The 18,801-nt window shown below is 35.4% G+C and overlaps 1 protein-coding gene across 2 annotated transcripts in view; it reads left to right on the top strand.

Annotated features, from left to right (window-relative positions):
• LOC123308225 overlaps nt 1-9,889 on the top strand; it is a 50,227-nt gene extending 40,338 nt beyond the window's left edge. For both annotated transcript variants that reach the window (XM_044890800.1, XM_044890801.1), the window contains 3 exons: nt 2,898-3,476; nt 7,613-7,833; nt 9,576-9,889. In XM_044890800.1, coding sequence (XP_044746735.1) covers nt 2,898-3,476; nt 7,613-7,833; nt 9,576-9,813 — 1,038 coding nt within the window. In that variant the 3' untranslated portion in view covers nt 9,814-9,889. The remainder of the gene's footprint in view (nt 1-2,897; nt 3,477-7,612; nt 7,834-9,575) is intronic.
• The last annotated feature ends 8,912 nt before the right edge of the window (nt 9,890-18,801 follow it).

The raw sequence follows: 18,801 nt of genomic DNA, 5'->3' as shown, positions 1-18,801 counted from the left end.
ACGTGAGTCTCTCATCTACGTTATGGTTGCTACCCTTACCTGGCAAAATTTAAAAATAATCTTTGAGCTTACGCCTAATTCATTAGGATCGGGTCTTGAAATTCAAATTTACTAAGTCACAAATAAAAGAGGCAAAGGAAATCTGAATTAATCAATTTTTACTGCTTGTTTGAAAAACCAAATTGAGCAAATCAGAGAAATGTATGCTCTTCAAATGATGTGATTTGTCCTGAACTTCAGCTTCTCTGAGTAAAGCTCCTTTTACACCATTCGTTTTTTACCGTCAGGTTTTTATGCGAAAACAACCCGATGAAAGATTATTCTTCGGGTCCTGACACTTGAGTCTGGTGACTAGGGCAATGGGACTGCGTGGTCGCTGTCTGTGCCGCTAGTGCAAGAGCACTGAAAAAACGGTTGAACATATTATGTTCATCTGCAGCTTTAGGGATGATCTGGTTTAGGAAATACAACACCCACGATTCCTATGGTGAGAGGGACTCCTCTATGTCGACTTGGGCATTTTTGTCAGCGTGTCTCAGGGTTTGAGTCTATCCAACTACAACAGGCTCTTGGCCTCAGTCCAGCACATAGAAGGAGAGGAGAAGAACATTGTAGATGATCTATTATTATTATTATTTGAACCGGGGTCGTTGTGGCACAATTAGCCTTTCGGGAACTGCGACCATGTAGATCTTTTGTTCTCTACCCTACTCATTCATGGGAACCCAAGAAGGTCGTCAATTCATTCATTCATTCATTGCTGTATCCCGTTGCCGGGAATGAATCTACAAAAAGACGAAAAAAGGGAAGGTCCTCAATGGTGTTGATAAAACTGACAACATCCTTAGGGGCCTTAGCCGTTACCTCGTGAGTATCCAGGACCGGTTTCCCCATATGAGTGGTTCTTAGGTCCGCCAGCTCTAGACACTTGCATACCATGGGCCTGTTCCGATACTGCTGGTTTTACTGGCCAGCAATCGAATAACAATAGAACTCGAACGACTGGGCCAATAGGCATCGTCTCTGAAATACTGACAGTACTGTTCAGGAATATCGGAACAGACGGCGCATGTGTTCAGCTATTTCTGCTTCTGATACACAGAGCATACAAATCTCATCTGCTAATTTACCCATATAGATGATCTACATCTTTACTTTAATCAGTAAGGCCCGTTTGCACCAATACCCCTTAAAAGGAGTACTTAACTAAGCCTCGTTTGAAGTTAATGGACGCTTAATTTTATTCCCAGTTGCACGACTGTGGCTTAACAGAATCTTAAGTAAGGGGCCCTCAAGTTTTTATATCTAGTTATATTTCAGTTTTTTATTTTGGTGCAACTTCATCCTAGTCCAATAAAGCCATTTCATTGGTTGGCCGGTTGCCGATGATCGTTGTCATTTCATTAACCTAACTTTATTGTCCTGTCAGTCAGTGTCAAGGATATTATTATGATATTATCAAAGAGTAACAACTTTTTGTTGTTGAATTAGCATTAATATTGATAATGATGATGATTGTCAAATAAAAGGTACCTAAGTATATATAAGTACAACACTTTCTTTGTAAGGTCTTGTGTGAATTTGTTTTACTATTGTTGAAGAGGAACGTGAAAATAATGTCCTTATTGCCCTTGTTAGTACGAATACGGTGAATGATTTCCAAAAAAAGTGGTGGTAGTTCACGAAGGGCACTCAACTTCTCAACAGAAGAAAAGAGTTCGTTGCTATAGTATGATTTGAAACACCAAATTGAAAAGTGAAAAAGTTGTAATGATGGCGTTACAATGAAGGCAAAAGAAAAGGCTTGGTATTCGGTGATAATTCATTCAATTTTCAAAATCCATCAAAAATGAGAAGTTCTGTAGCCAGTTCAACAAATTATTTTAGGTTAGAATCCTGCCCTTAAATACATAAGTGATCATTACAGGAGCGCTTAAATTTAAGGCTAGCTTTAGCCATTTAAATGTCACTTAACAGTAGGTGCAACGTAATTTAAGTGAAGGTTTCATTTTAAGGGACACTTAACACTAAGTGCGTTTGATGCAAACGGGTCCAAATCCTATAATAGGTTCTGTGAAGTGCACAAAATCTAAATGGCAAAGTTGTCACCTAAAACTTCGCAAGGTTTTATCGATAAAGTTTTCTTTTCTAGCAATTGATTTTATGAGAATTTTGAATGGTCAATAATTCTGGTGACAGTTTTTTGACGTTTTTGTTCACTATTCAATCCCTACTTCTTCTGTATTATGCTGGCCGTTCGTCTCTATAAAAAAACCTATTAAAATAACTAGAGAGGCTAGAAGCTCTCCATTCCATTCATATCAATTTCAACATTTCCAATCTTCACATCTGACATATGATTCTGATAGATGTTATGGCCTGAAAATGAGTTGAAGTTCCTTTGGTTGTTTTTTGCATTAAAGGATGTTATCTTTCACATTTGTCCATTGATTTTTTTTCTTCGCATTTTGGACGTTAATAGATGACAACCAAATAAGTGGTCGTTCTGAATAATAAATTAATTTTCTATTCTTCTTAAATGTGCGGGAAATATTGCAAGACAAACTGACAACTTTGCCCACCACAAAGGACAGCGGACAGCTATTCTGGCAATTGTGTGACACCTTTAGACGAAATGAAAGATTTCAAAGGAGAGAAACATTAACAAAAAACGCATTGACCTTGGACAAAGTTGGCAGTATGAAGAAAGTGTTACAAAACTTCGATGCCTGGTTTCAAATAAATACTCTATTAAAACTCCTGAAACTGCAGTATTTACATATTCATCTGTGCGTATATTAACGTGTAAAATTAAACGTTATTTCTCTGTTAAGTGATTCGAAGGGCGCTTTTTAACAATAACGCCCACCACCTTAATTAGCCCCTTCTGTTTTTAGGTACCGATCGACAAAATGTTCACAGAAAACGATGATTCGAAGAAGAAGGGAGAATCGATTATAAGAACTGTGGAGATCTTGAAAGACCGCCAAACCGTCAGAGATCCTTATTTGGACAAGGTCTTGCAGGAGATCGAGAGCAGCAGAGAGTCGAGGACACCGGAAAAGTTAACCAGTTCAGAAGTGTCGGAAAAGTCGGATCATTTGGCCATGCCCGGTCCATCCGCTCTAAAAAACACCGGCAAATCTCCATATTACGCAGACGCTCTGCTTGACGACAACTTGGATGCAAGCTACGACGAACTTCCAATCAGAATATCATCTCAGGAGCAAAAAGATGAGATTATCGGTAGTGTTGGACAGACGTCCAGCAGTGGCGTCAGCTCCGAGGCGGTCTCCGAGCAGAACTTCTTGTCTCAGCTCGACGAGCAAGCTGAAATCAGAGGAACTCCCAGTCAGATAAGGCAGATCAAAACGGTCACTGCTAAACTGGAAGAGTTCAGGCACGCGAATGATAAGGACGACAAGGAAATATCTGCTACCTTGGATAAGCTGGTTGCAACCCTGAAAGAGCAACAGGTGAGTGAAGGAGCATGGTAAAGTTGGCAATCACTAATCTACGTATTTTGAAACTAAAAATTTTGGGAAGTATAAAGTTGGCGATTTTTGGAGCCAGAAATTCGGGGTCGTTTGTCCATTCAATTCTCCATTTGTTGAGACACCTTCTATGATATGATGTGGTGAAAGAAATTTTTTCGTACATTTTCTGGACAGCACGCTAAAATTACGGAAAAATATGGCATAAATCGTCCTCGTCCAACGCAAGTCTTCTTTTGTCCAACCAATTACTTCATTTGTCCACCCATGGAATCATAAATGTCATTTATAAAAACTTTTGGCAGGTGCTAAGTAGGTTGTCACCGCCAAAGGCGAATTATTACACTTGAAATTCAAGGTCGTTTGTCCATAGTAATCTGATATTTGTCCACTTATTTCACGATTTGTCCACTTATTTCACCATCTGTCCAGGCGTTGTTCATTTTTTGAGCAGGATCCCTAGATTCAGAAAAATTATATGTTAACTGACATCATTTGTCCAACGTAAGTCCAATGTTGTCCAGCCAACTATTATATTTTTCTACCCACAGAACCATAAAAATCAATATTGAACAATAATTTTCAAGAAACTGGAGCTGCCATCCCCAAATACAAAAAGTGTCACAAAAAAAATTCATAGCAAGTCCATCGAAAATTTTTTTTCTAGCTACGAGATCCCATTCAAGAGATGGCAAGAAAACTTGATTTTCTATCGAAACCCTGCGTTATACAATTCAAAAATGATATATTAAGATCATGTTCGCAATCATATTTAAACCTTGGGTTAACTCACAGGTAGTGCTTATAAACCACCACTGGTTACCAATGATTGTGAAACTGGGCCATAGTCTGATATCTGATATCCATCAGAAAAAAATTCTGCAACTTTGGTTTTTTGAAAATTTTTTCTGTAAGTTATTCTAACAATTTCGATACTTTTGTGATATCCCGTATACTTTTGAAGATATTGACGTATTTTGAAAGAAGTATTTTTGATGGGTAAACTTTGCCATACGGAATATGTAGAATCTGATACAAAAGTTTTTTTTCAAATTGATGCATGTTCCGTAGGTCCACATTTTCTCATTTCACAGTCTAATGCCACTGCACTAAGAATGCTTTTCTGTTATTGAAAATATGCATTGTTTCAAGAATTTTCATGAGTCATTTTTTTTTCATGAGTCATTTTTTTTTCATTTACTGAAAATTTGCTCCGCTCAAAACCTTGCCAATACTTTTGTTTATTTTTCCATTAGCTTTTACATTTTCAGCCGAGAGGCTATGATTACAAGTAAGTTTATCCAACTAAAGAGAAGAGAAACTAAGATAAGCTTATAGACGGAGAGGCAGAGCCAAAAAAGTCTCTGAATTTCTGAAGCCTCGTTTTTTCTCAGGTGATTACAATCATAATATACAATAAAATGCTGCGGTCAGTCAAGTGGATGTTAGAACATGTACCTCAGTTGCGCGGTCAAACATGTCGTGATCACCGACATAATAAAATCAATTTCTTAAGGCTGAAACTTTATAAACTTTTGTGTTTTAGTATGTAAATCAAAATTATGATAGTCAGTCAACGTCCAATCGGGACACAGCTGGTCAGTCAGCATTAATGCGCGTAGATAGAAGTTGGGACTAGGAATCATCAATGGATGATTAATGTCAGTAGAATGCATCAAAAATTGGGGAATTCTGTTTGCAATGCTCTTCCTGGACTGCATGCTTCGACTGGATGTGAATTTAACCCAGCTTTTTATAAGAAAGGTAAAAAAAAACCTCTGCATATAATGAAGCAAAGCGAAGATTTTCAATAAACATTCGCTGACGTTGGACTTGCAGATGAAAGCAACCAGAATAATATATTCAATAAGGTTCAAGAATTTTTTTGCCATTTATACGGCTTGAAAAAAATAAAATCAATTGACGAGGCAAGATTCGTTTTATTTTCAAAGACGTATAAATGTCTCAATACCACAAACGATTATTTTAAAATTAAAATAGGGAATGTAGATAGGTCGAGTACGCCACCATGCCAATCAGAATTGATGCAGCAGTTCTTAAGAGCGAGCTTCATTACAAATATCTGGTAAGGCAGCTTTAATGTGCGTAGCGTCGTTTATAAGGGTGCAATTCGTTTATTAAGCGTGAAATTTTTTTTTACTACTACTGACCAAATTATTAATAAATAAAATGGTCAGTCCGTCATTCCGTAGAACAACGCCCGCCAGTCATTGGATAAGAAATTAAATTCCGATTGGCATGGTGGCATACTCGACCCATCTACATTCCTTATTTTAATTTTGAAATAATCGTTTGTGGTTCTAAGACATTTAGACGTCTTTGAAAATAAAACGAATCTTGCCTAGTCAATTGATTTTATTTTTTTCAAGCCGCAAAAATGGCAAACAAATTCTTAAACCTTATTGAATATATTATTCTTTTTGCTTTCATCTGCAAGTCGAAGGTCCGCGAATGTTTTTTGAAAATCTTCGCTTAGCTTCGTTATCTGCAGAGGTTTTTTTTTACCTTTCTTGTAAAAAGCTGGGTTAAACTCACATCCAGTCGAAGCATGCATTCCATGCATTGCAAACAGAATTTCCCAATTTTTGATGCATTTTACTGACATTAATCATCAATGGATATTGATGATTCCTAGTCCCAACTTCTATCTACGCGCATTAATGCTGACTGACCAGCTGTGTCCCGATTGGACGTTGACTGACTTTATCATAATTTTGATTTACATACTAAAACACAAAAGTTTATAAAGTTTCAGCCTTAAGAAATTGATTTTATTATGTCGGTGATCACGAAATGTTTGACCGCGCAACTGAGCTACATGTTCTAACATCCACTTGACTGACCGCAGCATTTTATTGTATATTATGATTGCAATCACCTGAGAAAAAAACCAGGCTTAATAAATTCAGAGATTTTTTTGGCTCTGCCTCTTGGACTATTATCCTCGAAGGTAAACCTAATGTTAGCCGGCTAATCTTAAGTTTAAATTCGCACCTATCTTCAGTCAAAGATATTACACAAATTTTTGTATTTAGCCGTCACAATCGTAAAATATCCATAAATATTATAAAATAATGTCCCTCGCTGCCTCTGTCTGTCTGTCTGCCCGCGATGAACTAATTGCGGTTTTTACCAACAGACAGAATGATTCATGACGAAGGTTTAGGTGTATCATTTGGTTGGGGTTTTGTGTGAATTGTTTGTGATATGAGTGATATAACTATCAAATTTTCCAGAATGTCATTCCTACCTTGCGAGTTTTGTTTGTTCCTAAGACCAAATATCTCACTTTCTATTATTTTGAGGAAAAAAAAAACAAGTGTTTCATGTGTAGTATTGTTCTTCGACAACGTGGGTTTCTACAACGATATTTTGTTGTTGTCTTGATATTAACTGGTTTTATTTGTTACTGTTTGTGTATTGTTGCCTTGCGATTAAGAGGGGTCTACACCGTTTCAGCGGTTAGTTCAAAAAGCGAAAAGGTATATCTTGCGTTAGAAACCACTAATTTATATGGGGTTTTCATTACAATTCAATTCAATCAGTTCGTCAACTCGGAAACCCAGAAATATTTTTATTGGTCAAACAGGAAAAAAAAATTGAAAAATTTTTTTCATTGAAGAACAAATATCCACTGATGTTACTAACTTTCCGAGGTGAAATGATTTTTTCCATGAATTTCCACATACATAAATTTCTCGAAAAGTCTCGACATTGGCTACAATTCGAAACCTGCTGAAAATAAAAAAAAGTTGTTCGTGAGGAGCTGCCATCTTTTCGACAAAAGTGTAAAATATTGTAATATTCGTAACTTCAACTGATCGTTCAAGTATTTCTTCTGAAATTATTCGTCTTGCAAAGCAGGCGGATTCAGCTATTTGCTACTTTATTTATAAAATACATTCAAACTTTGGGAAATTTGATGAAATAATTGATGATGAAGTAAATAATTTCCTTCCTTCGAGTAAGGCTACTAGGTGTTTCTTTTGTTATTAATATTCGCTTGTTTTTCGAATTGTACATGAACAAATACATATTTTTATTGAAGACACATAGATCTGCAATGGACAAACGATTCTTAGTTACAAATTTTTCAGGAGAAAGAAGAGGAAGTTCAAGTCAAGATTGACGAACGTGATGATACAACAAAACCAGTCACATCGAACCGAAAGAACTCTCTCAGATGTTGCGGCTTATGCAAAAAAAAGAAAGCACAACCAGCTCTCCCTTTGATTGAACCAACACAAACGAATACGTTCTCCGAAGAAGATTATAAAGCGAAAAGTGAAGCTTTCGAATTGGCGCTTGCAAGTTTAGGGTAAAAATACTGATTCTTATTAACCCTTAATTCAAATAGAGGAAATGGGGTCTTGCACTTACATTCTGACAACTGGTTCCTCTTCATCAGCTATTTTTCTGCATTCGGTTCCAAATAAAAGATATATGTATTGTCTATAGTTGATATAAATCTTTGTGTTACGAACTTGATAAGTGCTGTTATTATACTCACATGAGTATTCTGAGTCAGAGAATGTTTCTAATTAATCTCATATAGTAATTAGAATGTTCCAAAATGTCTCCATAAAAAAAAACTGAAAATTTCACAAAAAAGTTTATAATGTATTTTTCAAATCATTGAAATATCCTTAATCTTCATTCCAAATACCAATGAAAAAAGTTTAACTTCCCTTAATCTCCTGTTTTGTTGCCAGATCGCCAAAGATTCGCACCAACGTAACACCAATTTGAAATTTCTATCGTTGGAAACTTCTTATACTAGACTTATGCGATAAAGAGTGTAATAGAATAGGAAGTATAATTTGAACGAATATATGTCTAAATTCTGGTACAGGGTGTCCGAGTTAACTTGTCTGCAATCTATTGAACTTTTATTTTTTATAGCTCACCTTAATAAAAGGTGCTCAGTTTTTTCCCTGTTGGTATCAACTTTCTTATTTTGAATGGAACACCTTGTATATTATTGCATTCTTGACTTCCTTGTCAAATTTTAAGGGAGCTTTGATTCGACAACCATGGTCTTACATAGCACCGATTCTGAGATATTCGACTTTTTCCTAAAATTTTGATAGTTGTAGGTGCTCACTAAAATATCTGAGGCTAGTTTTCTAATGAATTTATCATAACCAAATTTTGCCCAGCTCTTGTCAATATATTGTATCATACGTTACATCTATATTTTAAGCAATCTGATATACAGGGCCTTCAAAAATTGAAGTTAAAAATTCAAATATAAGTTCAATCAAAACATAATTTTTTCAAAGGGCAACCCATATTTTTTACTTGTTCATCATGTAGAGCAGGTTAAAATGAGCAAAAAAATGTTTCTAAAGTTTTTCTGTAAAGTGAATAGTTTCAGAAATGCTAATGCAGCGCACACTTTCCCCAGTAAGCCAAATGTGAATTGACGTTCTTATAGAGTTGAGCAGCTGACAGAACCTACAAATTTTTATTATATATTTAGAATAATATGGGCATGATCGAATAAAATATTGTTTAACACTATCGGACTCGGAACTTGAACCTGGCAGAATTTGCAGATATGCGAAAATTAACAAGAGAACTAGTAAATTTGATTGATTGCGCAATCCTATAAAGAAAGTAATTTGGCGATTCCCCTCTTTCATACATTTCATAGTCGAAATATACGCACTGAGCACACTTACCCTCTGCGCTCAGTTACCCCGAATGACTCTATAAAGCACAAAAAATATCTCTATCTAACTATCAATTTAATCAGGTTAAAATAACGTTGTCTGAGTTTTGGTCATTCACTCTTGTCATATTTCGTCATATATTTGCTGCAACTCCATCATCCAATTTCTCATATCCCTAGTGTTGATATTAGTAAAAAACTTCTGAAAACTGAGTAAAATGTGTATAATTTCGAAATTGTCTTCCCAAAGCTGTATGGGAGGCAGGTGATGAGTTATATTCGTGAAATTTCATCCTCACATCATTTATTGGTTACGATTGGAAGTTGTTCATAAATGTCAAATTGGAATGCAGCGGGTGCAATACCAAATATCTGTCATTTTACAGCCAGAGGCAGAAACCTTCCGAAGTAGAAGAACAAAAAGAAAAGCTAAAAAAATCCTCGAAGGGTGATGAAGAGACAAAATCGAGTGAATATGCAGGACCAAGTCCCATTGTCCACAGTGGCAACAGACTATCCCTGGTAAGGATTGCCGATGAAAGAGAAAATGACATGGCAGTGCTGAATGCAGATTTCGAAGTGATTTCGACTAAAATATCAAATGATCGAATAAAACACATCTGATAAGCCTATTCCATTTCATTAAAGCATATTTCCATTCTCTGCAACATTGATACCTAATAAAAAAACATCGATTAAATTTTCTGTCGTTTGATTTAATTTTCTTGAAAAACAAAACTGCCCCTCAATCATACTTATTTACTATAAACCAATAAATGAGATCCAAATAAGAAAATTCTACATTTATATACCTACATTTGAGAGGATTTGTACTTACAATTAAATATAGAATCAATATTTTGAGAGAGGAAACTTATTTTTTGCAAATTTTCATTATTTATATACATACCATGTGGATATGCGTATATTTGCGTATCACATAAAATTTTTTTATGACATTTATAGCATAAATTAAAAAAATAACAAGTAACTTATTTCTTTTAGATGTATAATATTTTTGTTGTTGTACATATGTGCCAAAATGGGCTATGACAACTTATTTGGTGTTATATTGTATCAATTGTGGATCAATTGTCACTAGTTCAACATGCATTCAGAATCATTTCAACTGGATTAATCAGTTCTTCACAGGAAATTGTTAACCGTCTTCGGGTTTGGAAAATATCCTAGTAGAACGTGGAATCGCTACCGTACTGGTGGAAGTCATACTCATTGGGGTAAGAGCTTTCGCACAAGATCGGCTAATACGGTCACAGCCGTCTATAGAAGCCGTCCTCAAGGTTAGCGTCCACATTTCCGCAATGTACGCAACGCACGGATCGCATTAAAAGGATCAAGCGATGCATCCGGGCAGTATGATACGTATCAGTGGATGAGTTCTTATACAGAGCATTCTAAAATACTTTCGACGCGATCCGTGCGTTGCGTATGATGCGGATCAGTGGACGCTTACCTTCAGAAGAGTGCGATACGGTTAACTCCGTACGATGAATCCCTTCTTCACACAATTAGTTAGGTAACCTAACTCTATCGCCTTTGCGTTGAACCTTTGAGCACAGTACACACATAGTGTCTGTGCTTTGAGTATTCAACTTATTAATACTCAACGATTGAACCTAGTGCTTGGAATAAACAAAGTTGATTTCAACTTTGTTTAATCCAAGCACGTGCTAGATGTTCTAGTCGACATTAACTTTTTTAACGTCTGTTCGCACTTTTTTTCCTTTTTTTCTTTTCTTTTCTTCTTCTTTTTTTTATTTCCCTTTTTTCGTCTTTTTGCAGATTCATTCCCGGCAACGGGATACAGCAATGAATGAATGAATGAATGAACTAATACTAATAATAATAATAATAATAAATAAATAAATGAGTAGTTTGTGTTGCTGATAGTTCTACACCGTTAAAGCTACAGCAGGACCACTTGGAAACCGTCGAACACTCTGCATAAAGTAAAATGCAGAAACTGATCGGCAAACCTTTGCATGGAAGGACCAGAACGAGGTCAACCATGATTACGTCGACATATCTGCGTCGAACTACTGGTTGACTTCCGGAAGGTTGTTTCCTGAGACAGAGGGCTTCATGCTCTCCATCCAGGATCAGGTGATTCCAACAAGGAACTACATGAAATATATCGCCAAGGATGCCTCAGTGGCGGATGATAGCTGTCGTTATGGCTGTGGGACACATGAAACTATCCAGGAGACAGTGAAAGCTGAAAGATATCAAGACCATCCCTATTGTCATATTATCTATGGGACTGATACCGAAGAAACTACTAGAGAACTTGAGGAAACTTCAGTTGGACGAAAATATCTATAGAGTCATGCAGAAGGCGGTATTGCTGGGAACGGCGAGTACTGTACGCAAGTACATGGGAAATTCAGAGGAACACCGTCTGCCCCGACACAGTTATGAACAGGGGTACAAAGACTGAACATGCACACAAATAACGATGTAGGAAGTCACAGTTAATTCAAACATTCGCTCAACTTGTATGCATATAGTCTTTTCTAAAAGGAACTCCTTCACTACACACCTATGTACCAAGCTGTTTCATGTGATTTGGAATCCTATTACACAGTTTAAGGCAAGTATGATTAGTGCCTTGTTGGGTCTTCTTTATCCTTGCATATGGAATGGTAAAGTGGTCCTTTTCACGTGTATTATATCGATGATAGTCGGAATTTCTAATAAACTTGTCCTGATTGTTGTGAACATAGTTGATGCAGGTAAGTATGAACACACAGGTCATTGTCAGAATTCTTTCCCTCTTAAAATATCCCTACAGCTTTCAGTGTTCTTCATCCCAAATATCGCCCGAACAGCATTCTTTTGTTGAATGAGAACTCTCAGCCTCTGCACTCTGACCCCATATGATTATACCATATAATGCCAGTCCATGGAAGGATGAATAATAATATAATCTTGGCAACCCCGGAGTGGGAAATCTGTCTTACTCTTATCATGAATATTGATGTTGATAACTTATTACAGATATTGGTTATATGATTTTTCAAACTCAAATCTGACTTTCCTTCCAGTCCTAAGTATACTTACTTGATGAGGCCACACCTACTGTATTACCAAACATAATCTTCTTTGTTTTCTTCGGGTTCATTCGCAGACGAAGATGAAAACCACTCAATCGCTTACGCCTCTGTGGTTTCGGTTTTTTCGCTTAAGTTTGTCCTCGATTTTGATTTGTTTAGAAAGGAGGTATCGTCGGCGGAGCTACAGGTTTTTATTTGAAGTTATGTGATCAAAAATAATGTTCAGGAACAACATAAATAAAATGGGCCCCAGAATTGAGCCCTGAGGAACACCTACCTCTAATTTCTGCAAGAACGACACCTCCTCACAGTATCTCACTGCCTGATATCTGTTTGACAGGTGTTAACCCTTTTACTAGATCTTATTTTCTTATATTATATTATATCTTATATTAGATTATTATGATTGTACCCTTCACGAGGAGGTGAAAATTTCAAAATACTCTTTATGGCGAGTAAATTCCACTTGAGGAAGAAGCCATATTTATCTGGGCATCTGGATTGGAAGCTTCACTGGAACTCTCATTTGGACAAAACCAATCTCAAATCTAGACACTCCTTCGCTTCGCTTGATGTATGACACGGTTATTAAACCGATGTTCACTAACGGCAGCCTGGTAAGGTCCTGCATAAAGCCCGAACAAACTCAAAACAAACTTGCGACACCCAGAGAACGGCCTTCCTCATGGCAAAGCAATCTTTGAAATGGTAAACAATTGTTTTTTGTCATATAGTAATTAGTGACTGTCAACTCACTTATTTATTTCAAGGCTTACTGTAATTTATTAAATTAAATTGGTCACATAGAGTAACTTCAGTCCAATAACTATGCTCCATACACTTTTATTTTAGCAGTCGGTTAGCCATGGAAATTCGACACATTTCACTCTGTATTCTGTATAGTACGAAAATGTGGAGTTATGACGCTTGTCAAAACATTTTTGGGTTTTAAATCAACGCTATGTTGCCCGTTCTACGTGAAAGTTTCTGTTATTACGTATTTTATCACAATGTCGAATCTCCTCGGAAAATATGTGACGAAAATAATTGAAGCTTAAAGTTTATACAAACTTATTGAAAGCATACCAAATCCAGTTATTCGATGGAAAATACAAGAGATCAGTATAATATCATAATATGCACTAACTTGAGGAGAGTTAATCTTCTTTGGATAAAGTTTGAATACGTTACATCAGTTGCAGATTTCAAAAGTATTAACCCGAAGATGAAATGATACATTCGTCCTCCCAACGCTTCTTTACGGAAGCGAAAGCTGGACGCCCTACAGGCATTGAACTAAAGAAAGTCTTTAGTTCAATGCCTACAGGTGACATATTAAACAGCTTGCACAAACGCAACAACGTCATCTAAGACAGATAATGCACATCAGATGGTTCCACAAAGTTTCGAATGCAGAAGTCTTGCAACGCACTCAAACATAAAATTCTCAAATGACACCACTTTTTTGGGTCTCCTAATAGAAGAAAATTCTTTATCATCCTCTTCATTCACAATCTTTCTCATTGAGGAAATATTCAGCTGAAATATAAGTCGTTTAGATTCAGATGAAACACTATATATATTCAGTAAGGTACATTAAATATGTTCGCTACAGTCTGACGTATTGTGGATTTTAGAATATCAGGGTATAACTATTTGAATGAGCGGACTTGAATTCTAAATAGCATGTCCTGAAACCCTGTTTTTTTTTCAATCACTTTCGGCATTTTCGCAATAAAAATTGATATTAGTTGTGGCAACGGCGTTATGACATTAACGGCATTTCATTAGTGCCAACCTTACTCCGTTCTAGATACAAAAACTTGAGAAAATTATTTCATGGCCAACCGAGTGCTAAAATAAATGTGAATGCAGTATAGGTAACGAAGCCTAATCGCCAAAAAAATTTATTTTACGTTATAGCACCCGCATATAGGTACTGTTCACGTTCGAATAAATTGATTTGTTCAATTTTGAAATCGTGTTTTTTATTTTCAGGATCATTTGAATTGTTTCCTGGTCTAGTTCATTGGCAGTTTCGGCTTTATTGTTAAAGCTAACAATTTTGACAATTTATGTGATGGATGAGATATTAAAAACATCGTGAAAACATCATATTCTAGTGAGATGTTAGCAGTCCCACCCCGTAGTTTCTTTAATATTATCTTATTATCTCAAGCACATAATAGACCTCCATTAGGTAAGCCAATAATATAATATAATAATATAATAGGTACTGAGGGTGCTTTTGCACGCTAGTTCTACGTTCAGTTTAATATTCAAAATCGAAAACATGGCATAATATATATAGATATACATGTCTTAGTAGATTTTGATTCACCGATTCTAGTTTTGACTCACCCTGTATACAAAATGTCTGGTAAACCTTGTAGAATGTAGAGGGTGTCCAAATTGTTTGATTTTGGCTGTTTCTCGTAACTCTAGGTCAGATAGATCAAAATGAAAAGCCTTTTCATATTTAGCAGTTTTTGAGATGTGACCATATTTCGATATTTTATCAATTTCGAAAATGAAATATTACTCTCCTATTGTTTGATATATCCATCAATAGTGGAAAGTTTCTGCGGACACTTCTTACAACCTTTCATCTCTTATGAATATAGGGGGAAACAAGTCAAGCCATCGAATATCCATATGCACAGAAAATTTATCAAACATGCTCTCCAGCTGAGTTTTTTTTAGCTTTTCCGGTACTTTTGGGAGAGCAAATATATGTTTCTATGGAAAAGAATACGAACGTATCAAATAAGAAACTTCTATAATGTATGCATTCCACACCATAGTATTAGCCACATTCTTTATTGAGGTAACAGAATTACCTATATGATTTTTACCAACATAACACATCCGTTATATAAGCGGTTTAAAATTGTGTAATCATATTCTATTCGTTCAAAATTGTTTATGACAAAAATGTGAAGAAATATTAAAATTTGATTCGAAATTGAACTAATAACTGAATAACATGATTTTCACAAACATGAGTTATTTAGCCATAGCCACCATACCTATTTCGCTATCACAGCCGCATCTTCAGGTGTGTGAAGGTTGTGTCGCGGACATAACTCAAGTAAGTGATTCAAATTTTAGTACATACGATTTATTTATGTCGGAAGAAAAAGCTGAACATTATTTTGAGTTCATCATGGAAAATTTATAGTATGATTTTTTAGGCGATTTCATCGGGAGATAATGATATTAAATTATGAAAATATCCCAATAAATCATACTTCAACTTCAACTTTAATATATTAAAGTTGAATTTAATACATATAATTAGCCAAGGTGAAAAATTTGCAGTATCTCAGTTACACATTTCCAGAAATTTTCCCTGCAATCTATGACACAAACAAAAAAACATGTACAGGCTGGGCAAAATTCGTTGTCTACTGGGGGATCTCGAGAACTATAGCAGCTAGAAGAAAACGGATGGCACATTCTCGAGCTCTTTTCTCATGACTAATCCAAATCCGAAAACAAAACAAAACAAAAATTGAGATTTTGACGATTCCGAAAAGTTGTCATAACGTTTTTGTTTTTGGAGTTACAGATCTGAAACTTGAAACTTCTTAGGCGCTTTTATACGTGGAATCTACAGACAAAAGATTTTTTTCAAATTCAAAAATAACAAATTCAATGAAAGTTTGCATTTAAAAAAATGAAAGTTCACCTAATGATTCGAAATGAAAAAATATTTTGAGCTCATCAGTGGATTCTACCTAAGTAGAAGGTTCAAGTTTCAGATTTGTTACTTCAAAAACAAAAAAGTTATGAGAACTTTACGAAATTGTCAAACTCAAAAACGAACGTAGGAGGCTGCGGTTTTCACCATTCTTTATATCCTCGAAAATGAGCTAATAAATGTGTCATCCGTTTTCTTCTAGCTGCTATAGTTCTCGAGATCCTTTCAGCAGACAACGAATTTTGCCCATCCTGTACTGATATGTTTCCAGTGTTTTCGGTCTATTTTAGGATTTCTCTCATAAGATATGAAATGTCCCAATAATTCTCAATGAAATGAAGAAGCCTAGCTCGAGTGGTTATTAAGTAATAGAAATTAAAAATTTTTATTACGCTGAATAATCTTGGGATGAAAAATCATTGAGTAAAATTTGCAGCGTTTTCAAACTTTCATGGAATGGAAATCGGAGAAAAGTAGTAAAGATATAACTAATATTGTCCATCGGCCCTTCACGCGCGTTGCAATAAGAGATTATTAATAGCCTTCAATTAGAAATTTTGATCATCATTGTGAATGTTTCCATATCACATCAATTTCCTCGAAGATGAATGGACTAGATCACCTATACTGTCATTCAGTTTTAAGTAAAATTACATAGAATTCATTTACTAATTGGTCATTAATGCCCTTTCGACCTAATAACATTGGAATTCCAATTAAGAGAAGAAATCTTCAGCTGCACTATAAAAGTTTGGCACCTGTCATTTCTCAATCAATCCAGTGTTTCGCAATTGTTCAATATCATCCAGAGTGATCACAATACAAAATTTGAATCATGAAGATCCAAATTGTCTCTTTTGCTGTAAGTAGATACCTGGTTTTTTTTACTTAAATTGGAATAATTACCATTTACCCAGAAAAATCGTTATCAATGATGCTTTTCATTATTCGTTTGTCAGCGCTTGTAGTTTAATTATTTAGAGAAAAAAATTGCCTACGAAAATTTTCAAGATTTCAAATATTGATGTCAGTTTGCCTTGAATGGATACTTACCTATACCTACGAAAGAAAGTGTTAAGGAATGAAATAAGTTTCTTTTTCTCTCGCTTTCGAACCAAAAAACATGGGAATAAAGCACTAGTTGAAATTGTACTGTTCAGGGTGGGCAAAATTGGTGATACCTGAACTACAACTTTTTAACCCAACGAGATAGAGAAAAATGAATGTACCATTCATGTCGTCTTTTTGCGAGAAACTAATAATGCCATCAACTGCATTCATCTATCTTCTTTTGTTTATGAGTTATAGGCCAAAATTTAAATTTGGACTATAGATTATTAACGTAATTTCTCTAACATCCAACTGAACTATCTCTTAGTTTTATAATGGAGAATCAGAGCATACAAATGTTATTCTTCACAGTTTTTTATTGCCACTATGGGTATATTTTCTGTCAGAATAGTAGGTATCCAAATTACAAGTGTCCAATAGGTATAAAGATTCTTTTTCTCCTCAAAACTCTGCGATATGTTATTGGAAAATGAAATTTCAAATTCCTTATGAATGTACAGGGTATCCCATATTGCTTGATTTTGGCTGTTTCTGTATAAGCTCACTTATCCATTTAGGTAAATCCGAATCTTATCGAAACGGTTCATTATAAAAAAAGTCATCGATATATTTCAGTTTACCCTTTTCCAAATCAAAATTTGGTTCGTAGAGTCGTTTTAAACTAAATTGTCCCGAACTAAACAGAGCAGGCTTTCATAGTGCCGCTAATGCATGATACAAATTTCCAACAGAGTTTTATCATTTTCAAATTTGGAATGAATTCAAGTTTTTGTGATTAATTGAAGTTATTTAATTTCTATGTTTTTTTAGCTGTTTTTCCTTGTGGCGTTCGCCAAAGGTCAAGAGTCAAGTGGAAATATTTGGGACATGCTGATCAACGATGGCAACTCGAACAAAATCGATGAGCCCATTGTTTTTGAAAATATCCCCAGCCCTACTTATGTGACGTACGGACCACCAGCGCCAGTGCCAGTTGCATCAGCGTCCAACGTGGGAGTTTCGTTAGCAGCTGGAGGAACGTTTTCTCCATCGGGAGTTATAGCAACCAAAGTTGAAATCTTGAAACTTGTCGAGAGTTTCGTTAAATTTAAAGGCGAAGTGGTGTCAAGATTGTATGCCGTGGTCGTGGAGAATTGGGACCTTATAAGATATTTGACGAACGGTGTTATAAGCAGGCTTGGAACCCTGCAAGCCTTCACTGTCAACGGTATAATCATCCTCAGGAAAATTTTAGAATTCGCTTATTATCTATTCGGAAGTTGGAAAATAACTGTACCCAACGTAAGCCTTGATTTCTCCACACTACTGAAAGAGTCTGATTTTTATAATATTAATAAAAAATGATCTGTTTAAATTGTAGCTTTTAACTCAGTGAGTTCTTTGGATTATATACGCTTCATTTTGAGGAAGTGACTCTTGTTAAACATTTTGTGATATTCATATGTCAAATATATTATGTAGATACTTTGATGTAGATATATACAATATTAACATCATCAGCTTATAATACTAAATGAAATATTATCTTTTATTGCTGATAGTGAATATGATGTGTATTTCAAAATAATGCAGAATAAATAAATACATAATAAATTGAGCTTTCATTCGATGAAAATTGAGAATTGAGTAAGTTAAATGATTGAGTGATAAATTAGTTGTTTTAAATGTTAACACAATGATCGAGAGCAGAAGTAATTCTTCATTCTACTGCGATAAACATACCAAGACGACCGCACTTAGTAAAAACTTTCAGGGTATGTTTAT

Source organism: Coccinella septempunctata, chromosome 2, assembly GCF_907165205.1.
Source record: "Coccinella septempunctata chromosome 2, icCocSept1.1, whole genome shotgun sequence".
Lineage (NCBI taxonomy): Eukaryota > Metazoa > Arthropoda > Insecta > Coleoptera > Coccinellidae > Coccinella > Coccinella septempunctata.
The sequence above is the reverse complement of the archived record's forward strand: the minus strand, read 5'-3'. Positions and strand labels throughout refer to the sequence as shown.